Source organism: Pristiophorus japonicus, chromosome 12 (assembly GCF_044704955.1).
Source record: "Pristiophorus japonicus isolate sPriJap1 chromosome 12, sPriJap1.hap1, whole genome shotgun sequence".
NCBI lineage: Eukaryota > Metazoa > Chordata > Chondrichthyes > Pristiophoridae > Pristiophorus > Pristiophorus japonicus.
In genome coordinates this window covers 44,454,244-44,476,408 of record NC_091988.1, presented here as the reverse complement: position 1 = coordinate 44,476,408, position 22,165 = coordinate 44,454,244, and the positions used below count along the sequence as shown (strand labels likewise).

The window sequence follows — 22,165 nt, the reverse complement described above, 5'->3', positions numbered from 1 at the left end:
CTTCTCCTTCCCCCCCCTTCTCCTTCCCCCCCCTTCTCCTTCCCCCCCTTCTCCTTTCCCCCCCTTCTCCTTTCCCCCTTCTCCTTCCCCCCTTCTCCTTCCCCCCCTTCTCCTTCCCCCCCTTCTCTTTCCCCCTCCTTCCCCCTCCTTCTGCTTCCCCCTCCTTCTCCATCCACCCCCTCCATCCACCCCCTCCATCCACCTTTCCCCCCTTCTTCTTTCCCCCCTTCTCCTTTCCTCTCCCCCCCTTTCCCCTTCTCCTCTCCCCCCTTTCCCCTTCTCCTCTCCCCCCTTTCCCCTTCTCCTCTCCCCCTTTCCCCTTCTCTCCCCCTTTCCCCTTCTCCTCTCCCCCTTTCCCCTTCTCCTCTCCCCCTTTCCCCTTCTCCTCTCCCCCCTTTCCTCTTCTCCTCTCCCCCTTTCCCCTTCTCCTCTCCCCCCTTTCCCCTTCTCCTCTCCCCCCTTTCCCCTTCTCCTCTCCCCCCTTTCCCCTTCTTCTCTCCCCCCTTTCCCCTTCTCCTCTCCCCCCTTTCCCCTTCTCCTCTCCCCCCTTTCCCCTTCTCCTCTCCCCCCTTTCCCCTTCTCCTCTCCCCCCTTTCCCCTTCTCCTCTCCCCCCTTTCCCCTTCTCCTCTCCCCCCTTTCCCCTTCTCCTCTCCCTCCCTTCTCCCCCTCCCCTCCCCCTTCCCTCTCTCCCCCTCTGCCTCCCTCCCTCCCCTCTCCCTGCCCCCCCTCACTGTCAGAAACACAGAGAGTTAGAGACGCTGACAGAGACACACTGGGGTGGGGGGGGGGGGGGGCATCCCAGCACGCTGTTGGAGGGCTCCCAGTGCTGCAGTCGCTAAGTAGAAAATGTTTTATTTATTGATTTAAAAAAAAAAAATATCTCATTAATTTTTTTGATTGATTTATTGGTTGATTTATTGATGTTTTTATCATTTATTATTGATGATGGCTCTTAATTTGTAAAACTGAAGTGTTTAATGTTTGTAAACTTCCCTTTAAACCCCCCCCCCCCACCATTCCCTACGCCTGATTTGTAACCTACGCCTGATTTTCTAAAGTGTAGACAAGGTTTTTTCGAGCGTACAAAAATCTTCACTTACTCCATTCTAAGTTAGTTTGGAGTAAGTTTTCACTGACGAAACTTTGAAAACAGGCGTAAGTGGCCGGACACGCCCCCTTTTGAAAAAAAAATTCTGTTCCAAAGTGAAACTGTTCTAACTGATAGAACTGGAGCAAACTAAATGGCGAGAATTCTGATTTCTAAGATATTCCGTTCTACACCAGTTGCTCCAAAAAATCAGGAGCAACTGAGGCCGAAACTTGGGCCCTTAGAGTGTACCTGCTTCCTCTTTTTGGTAAAAATCCGCAATGGAGAAAGGAGTAACAAAAAGGGATGACAATTTTAAAAGGGTTAAACATGAATGTAAATTACATTTTATTTTTAATTACAGTTAGTTATTAATGCGGCTTTGGGCTTTGATACCTTTGTTGTGATGAGACATGGCCTGAAAAAGCCGAAACCGGAGTCTGGAGAACCTGCTGCAGCTGCGATCGCCATCCCTTCCTCTGTGACGGGCTCATCACTCTTCTCTAACATTCCTGGCCACAAACTGGGCTGCTACTTTTGTAATGATGTGGTCGCACCGGGAGATGTAAGTTGTGTGTGAAAAATGATCTCTGTCATAATATGGTGCAAGTTTGGAAAATTGAAACTGGCTTTGTTCTGATTTGAGTTACTTGTGTCTGACCAGACATCTTATTTGTTCAGGATCCATTTCACTGTTTCTGTGACGCCAATTCGATTGAATTCCAAAGCTATAAAAATGAAAATAATGCACAACATTTTAATCGAATAGATAAAGCTACGGTTTTTATTTCTGTTTGTAACTATTATAGAATCTTGCTCTTTGGGAAGCAAGGCAGCAGCCATTAATGGTAGAAATCCCTCGCCTCTTCATAGAAACATAGAAACACAGAAAATAGGTGCAGGAGCAGGCCATTCAGCCCTTCTAGCCTGCACCGCCATTCAATGAGTTCATGGCTGAACATGAAACTTCAGTACCCCCTTCCTGCTTTCTCGCCATAACCCTTGATCCCCCGAGTAGTAAGGACTTCATCTAACTCCCTTTTGAATATATTTAGTGAATTGGCCTCAACTACTTTCTGTTGTAGAGAATTCCACAAGTTCACCACTCTCTGGGTGAAGAAGTTTCTCCTCATCTCGGTCCTAAATGGCTTACCCCTTATCCTCAGACTGTGACCCCTGGTTCTGGACTTCCCCAACATTGGGAACATTCTTCCTGCATCTAACCTGTCTAAACCCGTCAGAATTTTAAACGTTTCTATGAGGTCCCCTCTCATTCTTCTGAACTCCAGTGAATACAAGCCCAGTTGATCCAGTCTTTCTTGATAGGTCAGTCCCGCCATCCCGGGAATCAGTCTGGTGAATCTTCGCTGCACTCCCTCAATAGCAAGAATGTCCTTCCTCAAGTTAGGAGACCAAAACTGTACACAATACTCCAGGTGTGGCCTCACCAAGGCCCTGTACAACTGTAGCAACACCTCCCTGCCCCTGTATTCAAATCCCCTCGCTATGAAGGCCAACATGTCATTTGCTTTCTTAACCGCCTGCTGTACCTGCATGCTAACCTTCAATGACTGATGTACCATGACACCCAGGTCTCGTTGCACCTTCCCTTTTCCTAATCTGTCACCATTCAGATAATAGTCTGTCTCTCTCTTTTTACCACCAAAGTGGATAACCTCACATTTATCCACATTATACTTCATCTGCCATGCATTTGCCCACTCACCTAACCTATCCAAGTCACTCTGCAGCCTAATAGCATCCTCCTCGCAGCTCACACTGCCACCCAACTTAGTGTCATCCGCAAATTTGGAGATACTGCATTTAATCCCCTCGTCTAAATCATTAATGTACAATGTAAACAGCTGGGGCCCCAGCACAGAACCTTGCGGCACCCCACTAGTCACTGCCTGCCATTCTGAAAAGTACCCGTTTACTCCTACTCTTTGCTTCCTGTCTGACAACCAGTTCTCAATCCACGTCAGCACACTACCCCCAATCCCATGTGCTTTAACTTTGCACATTAATCTCTTGTGTGGGACCTTGTCGAAAGCCTTCTGAAAGTCCAAATATACCACATCAACTGGTTCTCCTTTGTCCACTTTACTGGAAACATCCTCAAAAAATTCCAGAAGATTTGTCAAGCATGATTTCCCTTTCACAAATCCATGCTGACTTGGACCTATCATGTCACCATTTTCCAGATGCACTGCTATGACATCCTTAATAATTGATTCCATCATTTTACCCACTACTGAGGTCAGACTGACCGGTCTATAATTCCCTGTTTTCTCTCTCCCTCCTTTTTTAAAAAGTGGGGTTACATTGGCTACCCTCCACTCCATAGGAACTGATCCAGAGTCAATGGAATGTTGGAAAATGACTGTCAATGCATCCGCTATTTCCAAGGCCACCTCCTTAAGTACTCTGGGATGCAGTCCATCAGGCCCTGGGGATTTATCGGCCTTCAATCCCATCAATTTCCCCAACACAATTTCCCGACTAATAAAGATTTCCCTCAGTTCCCCCTCCTTACTAGACCCTCTGACCCCTTTTATATCCGGAAGGTTGTTTGTATCCTCCTTAGTGAATACCGAACCAAAGTACTTGTTCAATTGGTCTGCCATTTCTTTGTTCCCCGTTATGACTTCCCCTGATTCTGACTGCAGGGGACCTACGTTTGTCTTTACTAACCTTTTTCTCTTGACATACCTATAGAAACTTTTGCAATCCACCTTAATGTTCCCTGCAAGCTTCTTCTCGTACTCCATTTTCCCTGCCCTAATCAAACCCTTTGTCCTCCTCTGCTGAGTTCTAAATTTCTTCCAGTCCCCAGGTTCGCTGCTATTTCTGGCCAATTTGTATGCCACTTCCTTGGCTTTAATACTATCCCTGATTTCCCTAGATAGCTACGGTTGAGCCACCTTCCCTTTTTTATTTTTACGCCAGACAGGAATGTACAATTGTTGTAATTCATCCATGCGGTCTCTAAATGTCTGCCATTGCCCATCCACAGTCAACCCCCTAAGTATCATTCGCCAATCTATCCTAGCCAATTCACGCCTCATACCTTCAAAGTTACCCTTCTTTAAGTTCTGGACCATGGTCTCTGAATTTACTGTTTCATTCTCCATCCTAATGCAGAAATCCACCATATTATGGTCACTCTTCCCCAAGGGGCCTCGCACAATGAGATTGCTAATTAATCCTCTCTCATTACACAACACCCAGTCTAAGATGGCCTCCCCCCTAGTTGGTTCCTCAACATATTGGTCTAGAAAACCATCCCTTATGCACTCCAGGAAATCCTCCTCCACCGTATTGCTTCCAGTTTGGCTAGCCCAATCTATGTGCATATTAAAGTCACCCATTATAACTGCTACACCTTTATTGCATGCACCCCTAATTTCCTGTTTGATGCCCTCCCCAACATCCCTATTACTGTTTGGAGGTCTGTACACAACTCCTACTAACGTTTTTTGCCCTTTGGTGTTCTGCAGCTCTACCCATATAGATTCCACATCATCCAAGCTAATGTCTTTCCTAACTATTGCATTAATCTCCTCTTTAACCAACAATGCTACCCCACCTCCTTTTCCTTTTATTCTATCCTTCCTGAATGTTGAATACCCCTGGATGTTGAGTTCCCAGCCCTGATCATCCTGGAGCCACGTCTCCGTAATCCCAATCACATCATATTTATTAACATCTATTTGCACAATTAATTCATCCACCTTATTGCGGATACTCCTTGCATTAAGACACAAAGCCTTCAGGCTTGTTTTTTTAACACCCTTTGTCCTTTTAGAATTTTGCTGTACAGTGGCCCTTTTTGTTCTTTGCCTTGGGTTTCTCCGCCCTCCACTTTTCCTCATCTCCTTTCTGTCTTTTGCTTTTGCCTCCTTTTTGTTTCCCTCTGTCTCCCTGCATTGGTTCCCATCCCCCTGCCATATTAGTTTAAATCCTCCCCAACAGCACTAGCAAACACTCCCCCTAGGACATTGGTTCCGGTCCTGCCCAGGTGCAGACCGTCCGGTTTGTACTGGTCCCACCTCCCCCAGAACCGGTCCCAATGCCCCAGGAATTTGAATCCCTCCCTGCTGCACCACTGCTCAAGCCACGTATTCATCTGCGCTATCCTGCGATTCCTACTCTGACTATCACGTGGCACTGGTAGCAATCCCGAGATTACTACTTTTGAGGTCCTACTTTTTAATTTAGCTCCTAGCTCCTTAAATTCGTTTCGTAGGACCTCATCCCTTTTTTTAACCTATGTCGTTGGTACCAATGTGCACCACGATAACTGGCTGTTCTCCCTCCCATTTCAGAATGTCCTGCACCCGCTCCGAGACAAATTGAAACTAACACAATAACAGGATTGTGATGCAGATTCTGATTTGCACTTGAGAGTTTGTGCAATGCAGAAACACATGAACTGTATACAGTGTTGTCTAATGAATGAGGCAACTAATGAATACAGGGACAGGGAATGAAGTTAAAGCCTTGTTTTACATATTCTTAAACAATATGATAATCCATTATGCCTAGTACTGAATTGTTATTTAATTCATGCCACTCCTAGATTGCTATTTTGTCATGAGATCTGAATTATATTGGGAATCAGAGTAGTACACCTGGATAGAAATAGTCTTGAGTTCAAATCTTTTGTTGACTTTAGAGCTGTTGCATTATACAGAAGAGTTTTAAAGTGACTAGAGTAAGCAAAGGACCAGTGGTTCAAGGGTGCTATAAGTTACGGGAGGCCTGCTGTCTATCATAGCAATTGAATGAGAGCTGAGAAGATGTGGATCTTTGATTGATTTACAGAAAGAAGAATAGAATTCGCAAAACTATGAAGGTCAGAGACTTTAATAATGTGCAAAAAGTTCCCGTTCAGGGAAGGCGAATAGTAATGCCTTAGTCATTAACCCTAGTATTTTCTAGATGGGAAAGCACTCTAAAAGATCAATTTAAGACCAGTCCAATCATGTCCTCCTTTGATCTCCAACCACTCCACTCACTTATTTTAACCAGCGGAGCTACACATAGCACTTAATCTTCATATATAAAAACAGAAAATGCTGGAAATCTCAGCGGGTCAGGCAGCATCTGTGGAGAGAAAAACAAGAGTTAACATTGCGGGTCGACAACCCTTCATCAGCACTTAATCTTCATATCAACTCAGACTTGTGCCTTTGTGGAAAAAGGAAACTGAAATGTTCAAACCTAAATTTCTGCTTTGAGCTGGCTGAGGGAACAACTTTATTTAATTTTTGAAAATAATAGGCATTAGTCTATAGCCTATTAAGAATCCAGTGCATTTACTCTCGAGAAATAGGATATGAGTTCATGCCCATGGTACCCCAGACATACAGTTTCTGATTTCGGCCAGATCATTGAAGAAAGGCCCCAGGCAAAGACTTAGATAAAGGATTAGTGGTGACGCTCAGTCACTCTTGGACACTTGCCCCGGGGTCAGCTGTAGATTTGCAGGTGAACTTTCTGCCCTTGGGAGAATGATGCATGCTGCACAGGACTGGAAAGAAGGGGAAATATTTTTTTAACCATGGTTTAAAAATAAAAATATTGCTGCTCTTGTAAGGCTATGGTATTGTTAATAAGTTAATGTCAGGAGTTTTGACAGGTAGGAATGATTGATTCACTGTATTTTCTGTCAGTCAACCAGAGACCGCACTCTAGACCAGCAGTGCACTGTGAGTCGTCCTGGTTTGGCCATGATAGCTGGAGCGCTTGCTGTGGAGTTGATGGTTTCTATACTGCAACATGCTGAAGGGTAAGCTGAAATATTGGTGTCATTCCACTTTTCACATAGTGTCTTTAAGTGACAAGCTAGGATTGTAGACTTTTTGAAATGTGTGATTTTGTGAAGTGATTAATTAGAGAAATCCCAAGTATTCTGTAACTTCTAACATAGTTACTGAACCTGATATCTGCTTCTCCCAAAATCTAAATAATGGAGTAGTTGTAAATATTAAATGTTGAATTGAGATGCAGAGGATTCAATTAAAGTGCGTGATTGCAGCTTTTTACGGTTTCTTGCATTAGTTGAGGGAGATCCACCGATGCTGCTGATAGTCTTGGGTGGCCTTCTGATAGTCGTGGGTGGCCTTCTGATAGTCTTGGGTGGCCTTCTGATAGTCTTGGGTGGCCTTCTGATAGTCTTGGGTGGCCTTCTGATGGTCGTGGGTGGCCTTCTGATGGTCGTGGGTGGCCTTCTGATGGCCGTGGGTGGCCTTCTGATAGTCGTGGGTGGCCTTCCACCAACTTAGTACTTGACTTCCTGTGGATTTTTTTTTTCACTTTTTATATACTTTCTGAATGTTGTAGCATAAACATAGGTTGTTCTGCACATCACATCTATACCACTGTTTTTATGTACAAGAACCTTCCTTTTCACTCTCACTATATAGGGCTCAATTTTCCCCAGTGCCGTTTTTTGGTGTATTTCAAGAGTTATGCCCGTTTTTTTTTTGGTCCCGACTACTCCAAAAAAAGTGAACGTTTCCCCGTTCTAATTTTCTTAATTGGTGCCGCACAGCCTGTCCTTTAGCTTTGGAGGTGGAGCCTAATGTCTGCGCCAAAAAAATGATGCCCCCCCCCCCACCTTCTGTGCATACGCGGGGGAAAAAAGACACTTTTTTACGTGACTGCTGTGGGTGTGCATGCCCAGTACAGCTCCCGGTCTGCATTCGGCCATTTTTAAAGAGCCAGTTGTGTGTGAGAACTTTAATTCTCAGTAGAAAAATCGGAACTGCAATACAATATGCAACGTGGCTCAAGGACCAAGAATTTTTCACGAGGAAGTGGAAGCACTTGTTACTGTAATTGAGGCCAGATGTCACGAACTGGACACCAGCAGAGGTCACACAAAAGTTTCACCAAAAGAAATGAAAAAAACGCTGGAACAAACTTGCAGAAGATTACTGTGCAATGGTGACCACCCCAAGGTATGGAGACCAGTTCAAAAAGAAGTGGCAGGATCTTGGTCAAGTAGTTAGTGCAAGTAATATTTTAATTTATTCAATGGAATTGCAATTGTAAATGGAGATCATCTGTATGTCCCACCCAGCAGAAAGACATCCTCTCTAAAAAGTTATATTTTCATCTTTGCAGAGGAAGGTGTCACACAACAAAAGACAGAGAACTCGAACAGGAGGAGGCCCGGCAAATCTGCACCCACTGACACACTTGGAAGACAGGGTCGCTGCTTTGATGGGTCCTACCTGGAGAAAAGCAACCACCACTGCACAAGCTGGGCCCACACTCGAGGGAGAAGGTAAGTCCTGCAAATTCCACATTCTGACTTTGCTAAAAATTGAGTACTGCGCGGGCTAGCCATGTTTCGGCTCCTGGGGATGTTGCCATCAGCTACGCTTCGGTTGATGCAATGTGCTATCATTCATCATGGTCCTTCAAATCAGCCTGCTGCCTGCGCTGTGAGCCTACTCATGCCACCCTGCCCCCTCCTCTGCTGCTAACCATTTGTCTGTTCTGTTATATTTTGCAGAACTTGAGGCCAACCCTGACGAGGCTGAAGCCGATGCAGAAGAAGATTCAGACGGGACGAGCCTGACGAGGAGAACATCTTCCAATCCCACCTTCCAGACCAAGAGCATGGGGAGGGAGGGGGAGGATGATACCCCCACTGTTGTACTCACTCTAGGAGAGGTGCTGATGCCACCCATTGAGGTGCCAGCCCATTTCCTGAGTGGTACGAGTGTTGGGACATTCCATGGTTTCACACAGTCCGAGGCTGCGGATTCCAGAGGCGTGCAGCGAGCCACACCCAGGGTGAGGAGGGGATGGAGAGCTCGACAGCGCTCTCCTGAGGTGCAGGATGTAACAGATGTGGTTCAGATGATGGCAATGAGTGGGGAGAGCATTGACCTTACGCGATCACTCCTGGACACTATCAGTGGAGTGGGTGATGAGGTATCGGGACTGTCGGGAGAATTAACAACACTCTCGCGAGAAATGGTAACACTGTTCGAGCATATTAGGGATGGAATGTTGCAGGTAGTTGATACACTGTTGGTGAACATGAGGGATGGAATGTCGGAGGTAGCTGCTACAATAAGGAAACACGCCCAGACCCCGCGGCCATTGACAGAATCAACTGCCGCTCCCACTCCAATCCCCAGATCAGCCTCTGAAGAGGCTGGGCCTCCCACATTACCACCTACCCGTGCCCCCCATCAAGAAGTGCACATTACCCAAGGTGCTCGAAAGAATAAGCTTTGTACCAACCTGAGGTGCTGCACCACCGCCTGCAGGCAGGGGTGGAGTCACCAAGACTAAGCGCAGCGGGTGGTCTTAGAATAAGGTGGAGGAGAGATGGGTGCAGCCTTTCTTTGCTGCAGTTATTATTATTGTTACTGTTGTAATTGTTCTCAAATTAAAAGTTTTTTGTAAGTGATGTAAATTTACAAGTTTAATAGTTTGTAAGCGATCTTAACTGAAAACTTTAAAGTTTGATACAAGAATATTTTTATTTAAGTTAAATACAAACAAGTGTTAAACTTTTGAATAAAATATATTTTAAATTATAACTGATTCATTTCCATTATTTGTTCAATTATTAACACAACTTTTTGAACTAAAGAAGAAGAATTTCCATTATTTGTTCCATGAACACAACACAACATTACAGAACAGGTCCAAACAGTAAACATGGTCCATTTGGAATAGTTGCCACTGAGCCTTCAGACAGCAAAACGTTCACGGACGAGCTGCTGGTGCAAGGTTCGAGCAATTGTTAAAGGGGCACGACGGCCCGCCCTCCTCTGCTATTATGCTCCAGGTTCAGGTAGTTGCATGTAGTCATTCCTCCGAGTATAGAGTGCAGCAGTCACTTGATGGATGCAGATAGGTGTTGCATGTTGAGAAATGGCGCACATATCCCCAGTTGTGGCTCGGAATGATCCAGATGCATAAAATGAAAGTGCAGCTGTAACCTTTACTTCAACTGACAAAGCAGTCCTCCTGACGCTTCTAGGATGGAGGTCTGCTTTTGTTAACTCTCAGATCTTGGTTACAACTTCTTTGTGGAAACGCAGCCTTCTCACACAGTCTGCATCACTCAGGTGCAGGTATGAATACCTGTCTCGATATACCCGATGTGGGTAAGGCCTCCTGCCCATCACCCTACGTGCTCTGAGGTTCCTCATGTGATGATGTCTAATCAATCTTCTCCTCCACAGCACCTTGACGAGGTATGGCATTGTCAATATTGCCCCCATAATTTAGCTTTGCAAGAAGCACAAAACAGCAGGAGAAAGCACTCAAACCTTCTTTCCTCTCTCTTCCCCCAAGGTCGATGCCCTAGTATGAACCACACCCTGGTCTGCGCATGCGCATTAGGCTTACTTAGAACGGGAAGTTAGGCATTCAATTAAAAAAAAGTCTAATGCAATTCTTTAATTTTTGATTTTTTTCAAAGTACCACCCCACCACCGAATATCTACTCACCGGGCTCAAGGGTCAGAGTATTGGCCGACAGAATCGCTCCCTCGCCCGAACACTGGCTCGGCGTCCAAGGTGCTTCTTTTGAAGCTGCTGTATAGCCTAAGGGTTCTCATCCCTTCAGTTCGGCTTCCACCCTCCCCCCTCCCCCCCCCCCGCCTTCCCGCCGCTGGGCTTCTTTTGAAACCGAGCCCTGACCCTCGGGCGAGAGCGCGATTCTGCCGACCGACCCTCGAGCCCAGTGAGGAGACGTTCGGTGGTGGCATGATACTGTGGAACAAAATCAAAAATTTAAGAATTGCATTAGACTTCCATTTTTTCCCTTTTTGACTTTGAAACAATTAAGCTTCATGATGCATATTCTCTGCCTTTTTGACTCCCTCCAAACCTTTGCCTAAAAACAATGGCGTCTTTCTGTGCCGATTTTTTTATGTGCGCTGGTTTTTCTGAAGTGCCCAGAAGTGGGTTACATACGCCGTTCTAGGAAATATGTAAGTTGGCCAAACTTGCTTAAATATGAAAAACTGGCGCAGACATCAGGTTACGCCCCCATGACGCAAAAAAATACTAACCTAAAAAAATCGTAACTAACTGAGTTACGCTGGCGCAGAAACTTTGGGGAAACTTGGATATTTTAATTTACGCCTAAAAAAGCGGCATGGCCTAAAAAAAATGGCACAAATATCTGTGGAAAATTGAGCTGTGTGTCCTTCAATATTTCTCTTTTGAAGCCACTTAAAAACTCTGCTTCAATTGCGATTTGTGGCAGTTTTTCTAATCTCTCCTTCCTTTTGATAATTATCCTAAATTTGTGCCTTTTCATTGTCATCTCACCAACCAATGAAAACTGTCCATTTTTACCTTATCGATAACCCTTCATAATTTTGACCGTCTCTGTCAGGTCACCCCTCACCTTCTCCACTCCAGTGGGAAAAGCCCCAACTGTTCAAATCTCTCTTTATAGCTGTAATCCCTTATTCCTGGTAGTAGATCTATGCTGTGACTTTGCCATTGCTTTTGTATCTTTTTTGTAATAGGGTTCCCAAAACTGCAAAATACTCTGACTGTGATCCAACTAAGAACTTATAGTAGTTTCAGATTAACTCCACCTTCTGTATTCAATGTCTCAAGATACTAAACCAAGGATTGTGTTTGTCTTTTTAATGAAGTTATCCACTTTTGCCACCACTTTTAATGACTTGTGTACCAAGGTCTGTCTGCTTCTTAGTATTCAGGGTATCTTCTCTTCCCCTATTCTTGCATCCAAAATGTGTCATCAGCAAATTATGATTTGTTCCCTCAGTTCCTAAGTTTAAAAAATAATTATAAATAATCTATATAATAACTAGGTCTATTAGCCTGAACTGCAATTTCCTGAGTCATGCCATTAGATTTAATCCCCAGTTCTGATACTTGTTACCTAATAATTTTTTAACATGAGAAAACTTAAGTAATGTCGCCTTATCGGTATCGCTTGTTGACTTTGTTTTGGATTTGCAGTGGGTATGCAGTAGCCAGCAGCAGTGATGACCGGCTGAATGAGCCTCCGACATCACTTGGACTTGTCCCCCATCAGGTGAGTAATCTCGCGATCTACCATTCTGGCACAGTGCGTTAGGAACAGGTGTCTTATGTCATCTTTATCCACAATGGGGTTTATTGGGAATTTCCCGTAACTTTTTTTTTTAAGTAGTTTCCTCTTTCAGAGAAACCTTATCTTGATGAATCATAAAAATTGAGAACATAACTTGCTGTGATTTTAAGCCCAATTGCTGAACAAGATGCTCGGTATTTGTTTAGTTAATAGGATCAGAAGTAGACAATTTAATCCCTTGAGCCTATTCCGCCTTTCAATTAGGTTATGGCTGATCTGCACCTCCACTCCATGTACCTTCTTTTGATCCATATTCCTTGATACCTTTCCTGATAAAAATCTGTCGATCCCAGTCTTGAACATTTCAATCGGCCCAGCAACAGTGGCCTTTTGGGGGAGCAAGTTCCAGATTTCCACTAACTTTTGTGTGGAAAAGTGCTTCCTAATTTCACTCCTGAATGGCATGGCTTGAATTTTAAGACTATGCTCTCTTGTTCTCGATCCCCCATCAGAGCAAATCGTTTATGTAACCTGTCCTCATCAATCTTTAAGCCCTGGTGAATGTGCACTGAGGTTCGGTGCCCAATACTGAACTATGTAATCCAGATGGGGTCTGACCAAGGCTCTGTACAACTGAAACATATCTTCCTCCCCTTTGTATTCCAGCCCTCTTGAGATGAAGGCCAACATTCCATTAGCCTTTTTGGTTACTTTTTATACCTGTGCACTATCTTTTAGTGATTTGTATACCTGGACACCCCAATCCCTTTGCTTCTCCACAGTTCCTCATCTCTCCTCATGAAGAAAATATTCAGATTTGTCTTCCTCCGATCCAAAGTGAATGACCGTGCACTTCCCCACATTTAACGCAATCTGTCATAGTTTTGCCCATTCACTCAATCTGTCCATGTCCCTTTTTAACTTTCTGTTCCCATCTACACAACTTACTGTGCCTCCTCAAATCACAGAATCATAGAATGGTTACAGCATGGAAGAAGACCATTCGGCCCATTGAGCCTGTGCCGGCTCTCTGCAAGAGCACCTCAGTTAGTCCCACACCCCCGCCCTTTCTCCTTAGCCCTGCAATTTTTTTTCTTTCAGGCACTTATCCAACTCCCTTTTCAAAGCCAGATTGAGTCTGCCTCCACCATCCTTTCAGGCAGTGCATCCCAGATCCTAACCACTCGCTGATTAAAATAGTGTTTTCTTATGTTGCCTTTGATTCTTTTGCCAATCATAAATCTGTGTCCTTTGGCTCTCAACCCTTCTTCCAATGGGAACAGTTTCTCTCGATCTATTCTGTCCAGACTCCTCTGCTCTCTGTCTTCTCTACTCTTAAGGAGAACAACCCCAGCTTCTCCATTCTATCCACATAACTGAAATCCCTCATCCCTGGAATCATTCTCGTAAATCCTCTCTAAGGCCTTCACATCCTTCCTAAAGTGCGGTGCCCAGTTGAGGCCGAGCCAGTGTTTTATACAGGTTCATCATCATATCCACGCTTTTGTACTCTATGGGCTCAAAATTGCCCAGGCGTTAGTGTTTTTTTTGGAACAACTTGATTTTTCTGGAGTATCTTTAAAAATCCCCATTTTGCACATTCAATTTGCGCCAGTGTAAGTGAGTTAGTTAGGATTTTTTTAGTTTAATTTAGTTTTTTTCAAAAGGGGACGTTACCAGCCACCTATGCCCATTTTGGCCATTTAGATCACTTTGGCCAGCTAATAGTTACTCCAAACTAACTAAGGCCAGCGTATGTGGCCACTTGTGGCCGCACAGAAAACCCTTGCGGAGAGTTAAGAAATCAGTGCAGGTAGGTACTTAATGACTTGACTAAAGAATATGAATAGGATCAAACAGCTATACAGGACATCATATGACAAACTTCGCAAAGTTAATTTACTATACAACAGAAGCATTCATGGAAGCTTAAACTACAAAAATAAAAGAAGTAAAGAGACAAAACATATTTACATAATTTTTTCAAAATATCCAAATAAAAAATAGAAGTACCTCCTGCTCATAATTCTTATGTTCTTAAGTAGGAAAGTATTTTCACCAATAGGATTAAGGAAAGTCTTGAATAAACTCATTAAAATTACTGGCTACTCAGTTATCAACCACCTCCCCTCTCCCGGGATCAAAACTCTTTCCCCCCTCGGATCAAAACTTTTTTCTTCCTCCGCCCCCCCCCCCCCGCCTGATCAAAACTCTCCCCCCTCCCTTCCTCTCCTGCCCCGCCCCCCCCCAATCTCAACTTGCACCAACCTGTTTGTAGCCTTAGCCCGGGAAGGCAGCAGACCGACCTGTGCAGCAGGCCACTAGGCCCGGGATAGGGGCAGGACGCATCGGGTCGACGCTGCAGCACACATTATCAGCAGGTGCTACTGCCCAAGTGCGAACGCTCTAATGCGCATGCGGACAGCTGCCGGCATTCTTTCACACGTAGGGCATGAGCTCCATCCCCCAATGGAATCGCCACGCCAAGCCCCGGGAGAGTCAACAGAGCGGCCATAATCCGGGGACATCTTTTTGGTGCCGTTTTGAGCCGAGGAAGTCGGCGCATCTCACGTGAGTGCGCCGATAAAGCGGGTGGGCCAAATTTGGGCCCTATATCTCTAATCATGAAGCCCAGGCTCCCCTTATTAACTGTTTTCTCAACCTGCCTTGCCACCTTCAACTATTTGTGCACATATATACATCCCTAGGTTTCTCTGTTCATGTATCCCCTTTAGGATTGTACCCTTTAGTTTATATTTCCTCTCCTCATTCTACCAAAATGTATCACTTTGCACGTTTTTGTGTTAAATTTCATCTACCAAGTGTTCACCAGTGTTAGATCTCTTAATTTCCAATGAAATACGAACTCCGATGGTAGTTTTAACTTTTTAATCTTGGCAGAGAGCAACAAGCTGCTGGCTGATTGCTAGTTCCTTTGTCTTACTGAAACCACATGGTCAAAATGGCTGTATTTATACCGGGTTTAATTTACAGAAAAGAACTCTCCTTCTTTGACCTTATTGGCTCAATTAATAGTCTTTTAACGTTTTAATTAGCTCGCTACCCAAGGTCCGAAAATGTCAAGTTGATTGATGACTTAATGCAATGTGGCCTGTGTTTTTTCACAGCCTGTCTAAATGCAGCCTGGCTGCAGAGCTTGAATTCTCTATCAATCCCCCCTTTGATTCTTTCACAAACTGAATCATAAAACTTCAGGTATCACTGGTTAAACATTCTACAAAATAATTTCATACATGTTAATAGAGTTTCCTTCTAAAATTTGTTGATGTGTTTCGCCACATGTCCGGACTAGTAACTTCCACACAAATTTACACCAACCCGAGTTCCATCGTGGCCACAATGGAAGTCTGGTTTTAGTAGGTTAATTAACCTTATTCCAATTTAATCCAAATCAATATCTTAATTCAACCAGTAAACAACCTTTCCTTAAACATAACATACTCCTGTGCCACGTACAGACGGTCTGCTGGGACCTGCAAGGTGTCTCACCTGCGGGACAGCAGCTACAGCCGCCTGGTCGCAACAACATTTAATCAACATAAACAAACAATATAAAAGTAAAACAATTACAACAAATAGAATTAAACCTTCCACCAATGAAGTTTCCTATTGAACCTAGCCATTCAGTGGCTCCACTCCACAAAGTGAATGATGGGGGTTGCTTAAGTTTTTCTACCTCCTTTTGGATATGCTCCGCTAAGTGGGTAATTTCTTCAGAGCTATCTGGGATATATGTGCAACACTCAGTTCCAAGTAGGGTGCAAGTACCTCCCTTTTCAGCCAGGATGTAATCAAGGGCCAGTCTATTCTGTAGGGCTACTGTGCGGATTGCTACCATTTCTGCATTGATTTTAACTAGGGCCTCTGAGGTATCATTGGCTATTCGTTCCACAACGGATGCCATGTTAATGGATACCCTTGCCAGTTTGGCGGTCCCATACCCAGGGATCAGAATGGCAAAGAACCTCTCTGTTTCTGTGATAGCTCTCTTAGGCCGGTGTAAATGTTCCGACAGTGACTTTATATGATACATATAAGGCACAATTTAGGCTAAATAGCAGGATCCCATCCAATTCTGGGGCAGCCAAGGGGTAGGCCTTGTGGCCACACACCCAATAGGTACCATTATAGGCAATGAAGGTTATCTGTTTCTTTGTCAGCAACACTCCGGGGCCTGTCCAGGCTTTTCCATCTGTTTTATTCAGAATCCCCGTTAGGTTAAAAATTCCCACATCGGCCCAGTTTGGACGGTTCCGTGGCTTGATTATATTATAATTCCGGGAGCAGTTACTATACCCCATATTTTGGCCTCCTTTGATGTTTCTAATGAGACAGACCGATTCCCCCGGTCTTCCTATTCCCGTTGTATTAGTGATAACAAAAAATGGGGGCCGTTTGGAATTATTGTAGCACGGTTGGTATCCCCCTTCAAAGGTAGTCAGATTATAACCTGCTGACATCCATTTACGTGCCCAGTTTTCCGTATCCTGAAACGCATTGCCTGTTTTGTTTTGATTAATTATCCACTCAGCCATTTCCGAGATATTCAAGGGAACTGGCCTCAAGGGAATCCTCCCTTTGAGTGAATAGGAATATGCGCACACACCCAACAACTAGAAATGTTACCTTGTTTGGCATAAATGTATGACATATATAAAACGGTATTTACATGTAATTCCTTTGCTACCCTACTATTTCCATTTGGTGCAGAAGGTCGGCTAGTAAGAAGTAGGCCTATGCCTAGAATACCTATAGTCAATAATACAGTAAATTTATACATTTTCGCAAAAAGTAATTGTCCTTATTAGATTTCAGCTTCAGTTACGGGTGCTCGTTTAACGTGTGAAGCGTGGATCCAGGCTTTCTTTCCTTGGACTTTAACAGCTGCCTGGGTGGTCAATAACACTTGATAAGGTCCCTCCCACTTGGCACCCAAAGGTTCTTTATGCAACTTTTTCACATACACCCAGACACCCGGGATGATGTCGTGTCCTCCTTCGGGTGGATTACCCCAAGCTGCCGATACCTGTCGGGAAACAGAACTAATAGCATTGGTTAAGTTCTGACAGTATGATAACAAAGTGTCACTCATTAAGTGAACATCAGTTTTCCGTAAATCGATAGTTCCTGGCAGCGACATGGGTCTTCCTGTTATAATTTCAAATGGGCTTAGACCTGTAGTTCTGTTCGGGGCTGCCCTAATGCGACATAGCACTATTGGTAGTGCTTGGGGCCATGATGTTCCTTCTTGGTGATATTTGGCAAGCCGTTGTTTCAAAGTTCGATTCATTCGTTCTACTTGTCCTGATGATTGTGGATGATAAGGACAGTGTAAATACCACGTAATGTTCAGTAACCTCCAGACTTCTTGGCAGACAGCACCTGTGAAGTGTGTTCCCTGATCTGAGTCAATGCTACTCGGGACTCCCCATCGGGGAATGTAATGAGTGCTTTCAATCTGCACATCTGTGTTGGTTCTTCTGGGGGAACGCCCTGTGAGGCGGCATCTTTAGCTGCCTGGTCGGCTAGGGCATTTCCCTGAGCTTCTGTGGTATTTTCCTTGGTACGGGCCTTACACTTTAGGATGGTCACTTCGAGGTAATTGTATGGCCTCCAGTAAGTCTCGGACTTCTTTTCCATTTCGGATAGGTGTACCAGCAGCAGTGAGGAATCCTCTTTTCCGCCATAACAGACCAAAGTCGTGAGCGACTCCAAAAGCATAACGCAAATCTGTGTAGACATTAGCTGTCTGTCCTTCTGCTATTCGACATGCTTCTGACAGGGCCCGTAACTCGGGCTGTTGTGCTGACGTTCCTGAGGGTAACCATCCTTTTGCCACTACCTCATATAAGGTTGTAACTGCCCATCCTGCTTTTCTGGTACCATTGTCAACAAAGGAGGAACCATCTGTAAACAGGTCTGGGTTGTGCAGAGGCTCCTCTGCTGCTAAGGCTGCTTCTTCTGTTTCTTTTAAAATCTCCATGCAGTCATGCTCTTCACATTCTCCCCCCTCTTGCTCCCTCGATTCTGACATCGGGAGCATAGTTGCGGGATTAACCGGGCTGGCCCGGACAATATGGAGATTAGGAGCTTCCAAAACTGCTGTCCAGCGGGTCCATCTTGCTGCTGTCACCTGAGACATTCTATTCATAGACAGCAAAGCGTATACGGTGTGGGGACACTTGACAATCATCTTCTGGTCGAGGACTAGACCCGCAGTGGTCATTACCGCTCGACATGTAGCTTCCATAGCCCTTAGGCAATTTCCCCATCCGAGGGCTACCGCATCCAGTTTTGCCGAATAATAGCCAATAGGTCTTTGCCGATCCCCATGTTCTTGTGTCAGTATAGCGGTCATATATCCTTCTTTCTCATGAACAAACAGGGTAAATGGCTTATCACTGTCGGGGATTCCCAGAGCCGGTGCCGAACACAAAGCCTTTTTCAAACTCAGGAAGGCCTCTTGCTGTTCTTTAGTGAGGGTGATGGCTTCTTTAGAGGCACGTTTCCCCTTTAAAATATCATTCAGTGGCTGAGCAAGCTGTGTGAAGGAGTCAATCCAATTTCTGTTAAAGTTACACAATCCCAAAAAAGACCTTAGTTCCTGAATAGTGGTGGTTTTTTTAGCAGCCCGAATGGCTGCAGTTCTATCCTGGGTAAGTTCTCTCTTGTGAAATCTTTTGTCCCAGGTATACAACCTCTTCTTGGGATATTTGTGCTTTGTTGATGCTGGCTTTATGTCCTTTCAGCCGAAGGTGATCCAGCAAAGCTCGTAAATCTTGTTCATGCTGTTCTTCCGTGTTTGAAGCTAGCAAGATATCATCTACATATTGGATGACTGTGGATGACAGGGGAGGTAATTCTCGCAAATGGCTTTGTAAAGCCATGTGGACTACCGTAGGGCTGTTGTGGAAACCCTGCGGTAACCGGGTCCAAGTATACTGTTGTCCTTGGACCTTGAAAGAAAACCACTGTCGAACCTCTGGTGCCAGAGGCACCGACCAAAATCCGTTGGCCATATCTATAACCGAGAAATATTTATGTTCCGGTTTGAGGGCACTAAAAATGGTGGAGGGATCTGCGACCAAAGGAGCTTTTTGATCAATACACTGGTTAGCTTTCCTATAATCGACAGTCAAACTACAAGTCTCATTAGATTTCTGTACCGGCCACACGGGGCTATTGGAGGAGCTATGCATTTTAATAAGCACCCCTTGTTTCTCCAATTACTGAATAACCGGTAAGATTCCCGCGATGGCAGTTGGACTGATGGGATACTGTTTAGTGCATGGAGGCTTGGTCCCTGTAAATGACGCAGGCTTGGTCCCTGTAAATGACGCAGGCTCCATCTGGAGTAGGCCACAATCGTTCTTATCTTTAGCCCATATCGGGTGTTCCTTCAATTCTTCTTTCTTCAAAGTTCTAATTGACCATGTCACCCGACCATCCTCAAAATGCAACGATGAATCTACTTGGATTAGAATGTCCATTCCCAAAAGGGGTTGATCTACTGGGCCTATCCAGATCGGCGTGGTTAGTTCATGTGGACCCAGCCCTATAAGTACCAGTGTTGTCCTTTTTAATTTCCATTTTATGGCCCCCAACTCCATAGGCTGTAAGTGCCCTACCATCCAATGGCAAAAAGTCTCCATATTGTAGGGGTAAGCATGTTAATTCCGCCCCTGTGTCTAAAAGACAGTCCACATCCTTATCGCCCACCCTCACAGTTATATATAACCCATCTTCCCTTTGTTGTATTAGTGCGAGGAGGGGGCGCCAGGGTGGGCTCTAATCGTTTTTTGCTATCCCAAGTAACTCCTTCTGTTGTTGTATTGTCAGTCGCTTAAATGCTTCTATGAGGTCGTTATCTTGTGACAAGCCTGGCTTGTTGACTGAATTGTATCCCTGGCTGCGTCCTCTTCCCCAGCCACGACCTTTCTGTTTTGCCCTGCACGTCTTGGCCCAGTGACCTTCTTTCCCACAATAATGACATTTTCCAGGTAATTTTCCTAATAACTGTTTATCGGAATCCTGGGATTTCCATCACATAGCCTGTACAGCTCGGACTTTAGCTCCCATATCCCGATCTAATTGGTTACATCGATCCACCAATGCTGCAAAGGTAGTTCCTCTACCTTCCCAGTCCGGTAACACTACCTTAAGCATTTTGGACAGTTCTGGCTTTAGACCTGCCACGAAAGCTACTTTCAGGGGTCCAAACACTTGTTCATCCATTTCCTCATCCGTATTATTCATACCCGAATGTTCTAGCCACGTGCATCTAAACCGCTCGTCATACTCCAGGACCTCCTCTGTTCCTTTCTGTTGGCAGGCTGCAATTTTTCCCCAGTCTGTCTTAGCTGGACTGAAGGCTTGCAGCCAGTGTTTAATCGCTTCCCATCCTGCGTCTAATTCTTGCTCATTCTGCCCCAAAGCTTCATCTACCTTGTCGTGCAATTTTCTTCCCTGTGTTTTTGGCACCATTATGGTCAAACTTTGCACTCCGTCCCAGGGATGAAGTTGATATATATTTCTTAAGCAGTCCAGTTGGTCCCACGTTTTTACTCCCCCTTTTTTTGGATTGGGCAATTCCTTGGACCATTTATCAATTTTTTCTGCGTCTGCCGGATCATGAACTAAGTATTCTTTGTACACCCTTCTCTTTCTTTTTTTGGTTCCGCCCTCATCCGCAGTCTCTTCTGATTTGACTACAACTCGTCTTTTTTTAAACGGGGCAAAGCGCACCCCTAATTCGTCATCCTCCGACCCTGTATTGTCGGAGGATTCAGAAACCGTATCTATTCCTCGGTCGTGTCTTTGGGTTTGCACTTTTAATTTATCCAAACATGGGTATCCTGGGAATTGATCAATACATTTTCCTTTTCCTATTACTGTCTCTTGACCTAATGATTTTTTCCATTCTTTAATTTCACCTTTAAGATCTTTAACTTCCGCTTTCAGCTTTTCAAGTTCAAGCTTTTTCTGTCGCAGCTGTGCACAAACAGCTTGCAATTGGTCCTTTGTACTGGTCAGTTCTCAATCATGTTGGGAACGCATTATAATTTCATTCCGCTTTCGAATCTGTCCCATAACCGCTAGGGACCATCTAGTTCGCTCTTTATTTTTCATACGGGTCGTTTTTCCCCAGACCCTTTTAATCTCGTCTAAGGACCATTGTCCTTTGGAGGTTCTGTACTTTTGTTCGATCTTAATACAGGTTTTAGATAAGTTGAATTGTTGCTCTATGTATTCTTTCAACTGTTCGAGAATGTTATCGATTGAAACTTCAGGTGGTGCTTGTCCACCTTTAACAGTTGTAGGCAATTCTTTGCTCTTATCTCCTGCTGCCATTTCTTTACTGGGGTCTCGAGTCGTAGGCTCTCTAGCCGATCAATAGGTCGGTGATTAATTAACTAACACACTGCCGAAGTTTAGACGTCTATGGGACCTCGAGCCGACTACCAACCGGAGGGTTCGCAAACCGGAGGCTTTCGGAATCGCATAGAAGGAGAGGCGAATTTAGACTTTTGACCGAGGACTTTTTTTAAAAGAGGTGTCCTTACCTCAGTATGTAGGTCTGATGTCCAAAATTCAGTTTCTTTACTCAGCGATCCTGTTCGTGATGCCAAAATTGTTAGATCTCTTAATTTCCAATGAAATACGAACTCAGATGGTAGTTTTAACTTTTTAATCTTGGCAGAGAGCAACAAGCTGCTGGCTGATTGCCAGTTCCTTTGTCTTACTGAAACCACATGGTCAAAATGGCTGTATTTATACCGGGTTCAATTTACAGAAAAGAACTCGCCTTCTTTGACCTTATTGGCTCAATTAATAGTCCTTTAACGTTTTAATTGGCTCGCTACCCAAGGTCCGAAAATGTCACATTGATGACTTAATGTAATGTGGCCTGTGTTTTTTCACAGCCTGTCTAAATGCAGCCTGGCTGCAGAGCTTGAATTCTCTATCAACCAGCCTGTCT

The 22,165-nt window shown here is 44.5% G+C and overlaps 1 protein-coding gene across 2 annotated transcripts in view; it reads left to right on the top strand.

Moving 5' to 3' along the window:
- The window catches only part of atg7 (ATG7 autophagy related 7 homolog (S. cerevisiae)), a 238,253-nt gene that overhangs the window by 101,778 nt on the left and 114,310 nt on the right, over nucleotides 1-22,165 (top strand). The window contains exons 13-16 of one of the 2 annotated variants that reach the window (XR_011596050.1): nucleotides 1,453-1,653; nucleotides 6,767-6,882; nucleotides 8,223-8,385; nucleotides 8,617-9,548. Coding sequence is in view for 1 of the 2 variants with exons in the window: in XM_070895377.1 (XP_070751478.1) it covers nucleotides 1,453-1,653; nucleotides 6,767-6,882; nucleotides 12,072-12,147 (393 nt within the window). In the remaining variant the exon portion in view is untranslated. Of the gene's footprint in view, nucleotides 1-1,452; nucleotides 1,654-6,766; nucleotides 6,883-8,222; nucleotides 8,386-8,616; nucleotides 9,549-12,071; nucleotides 12,148-22,165 lie in introns of those variants that run through there. The other variant, XM_070895377.1, reaches the window with a different exon arrangement.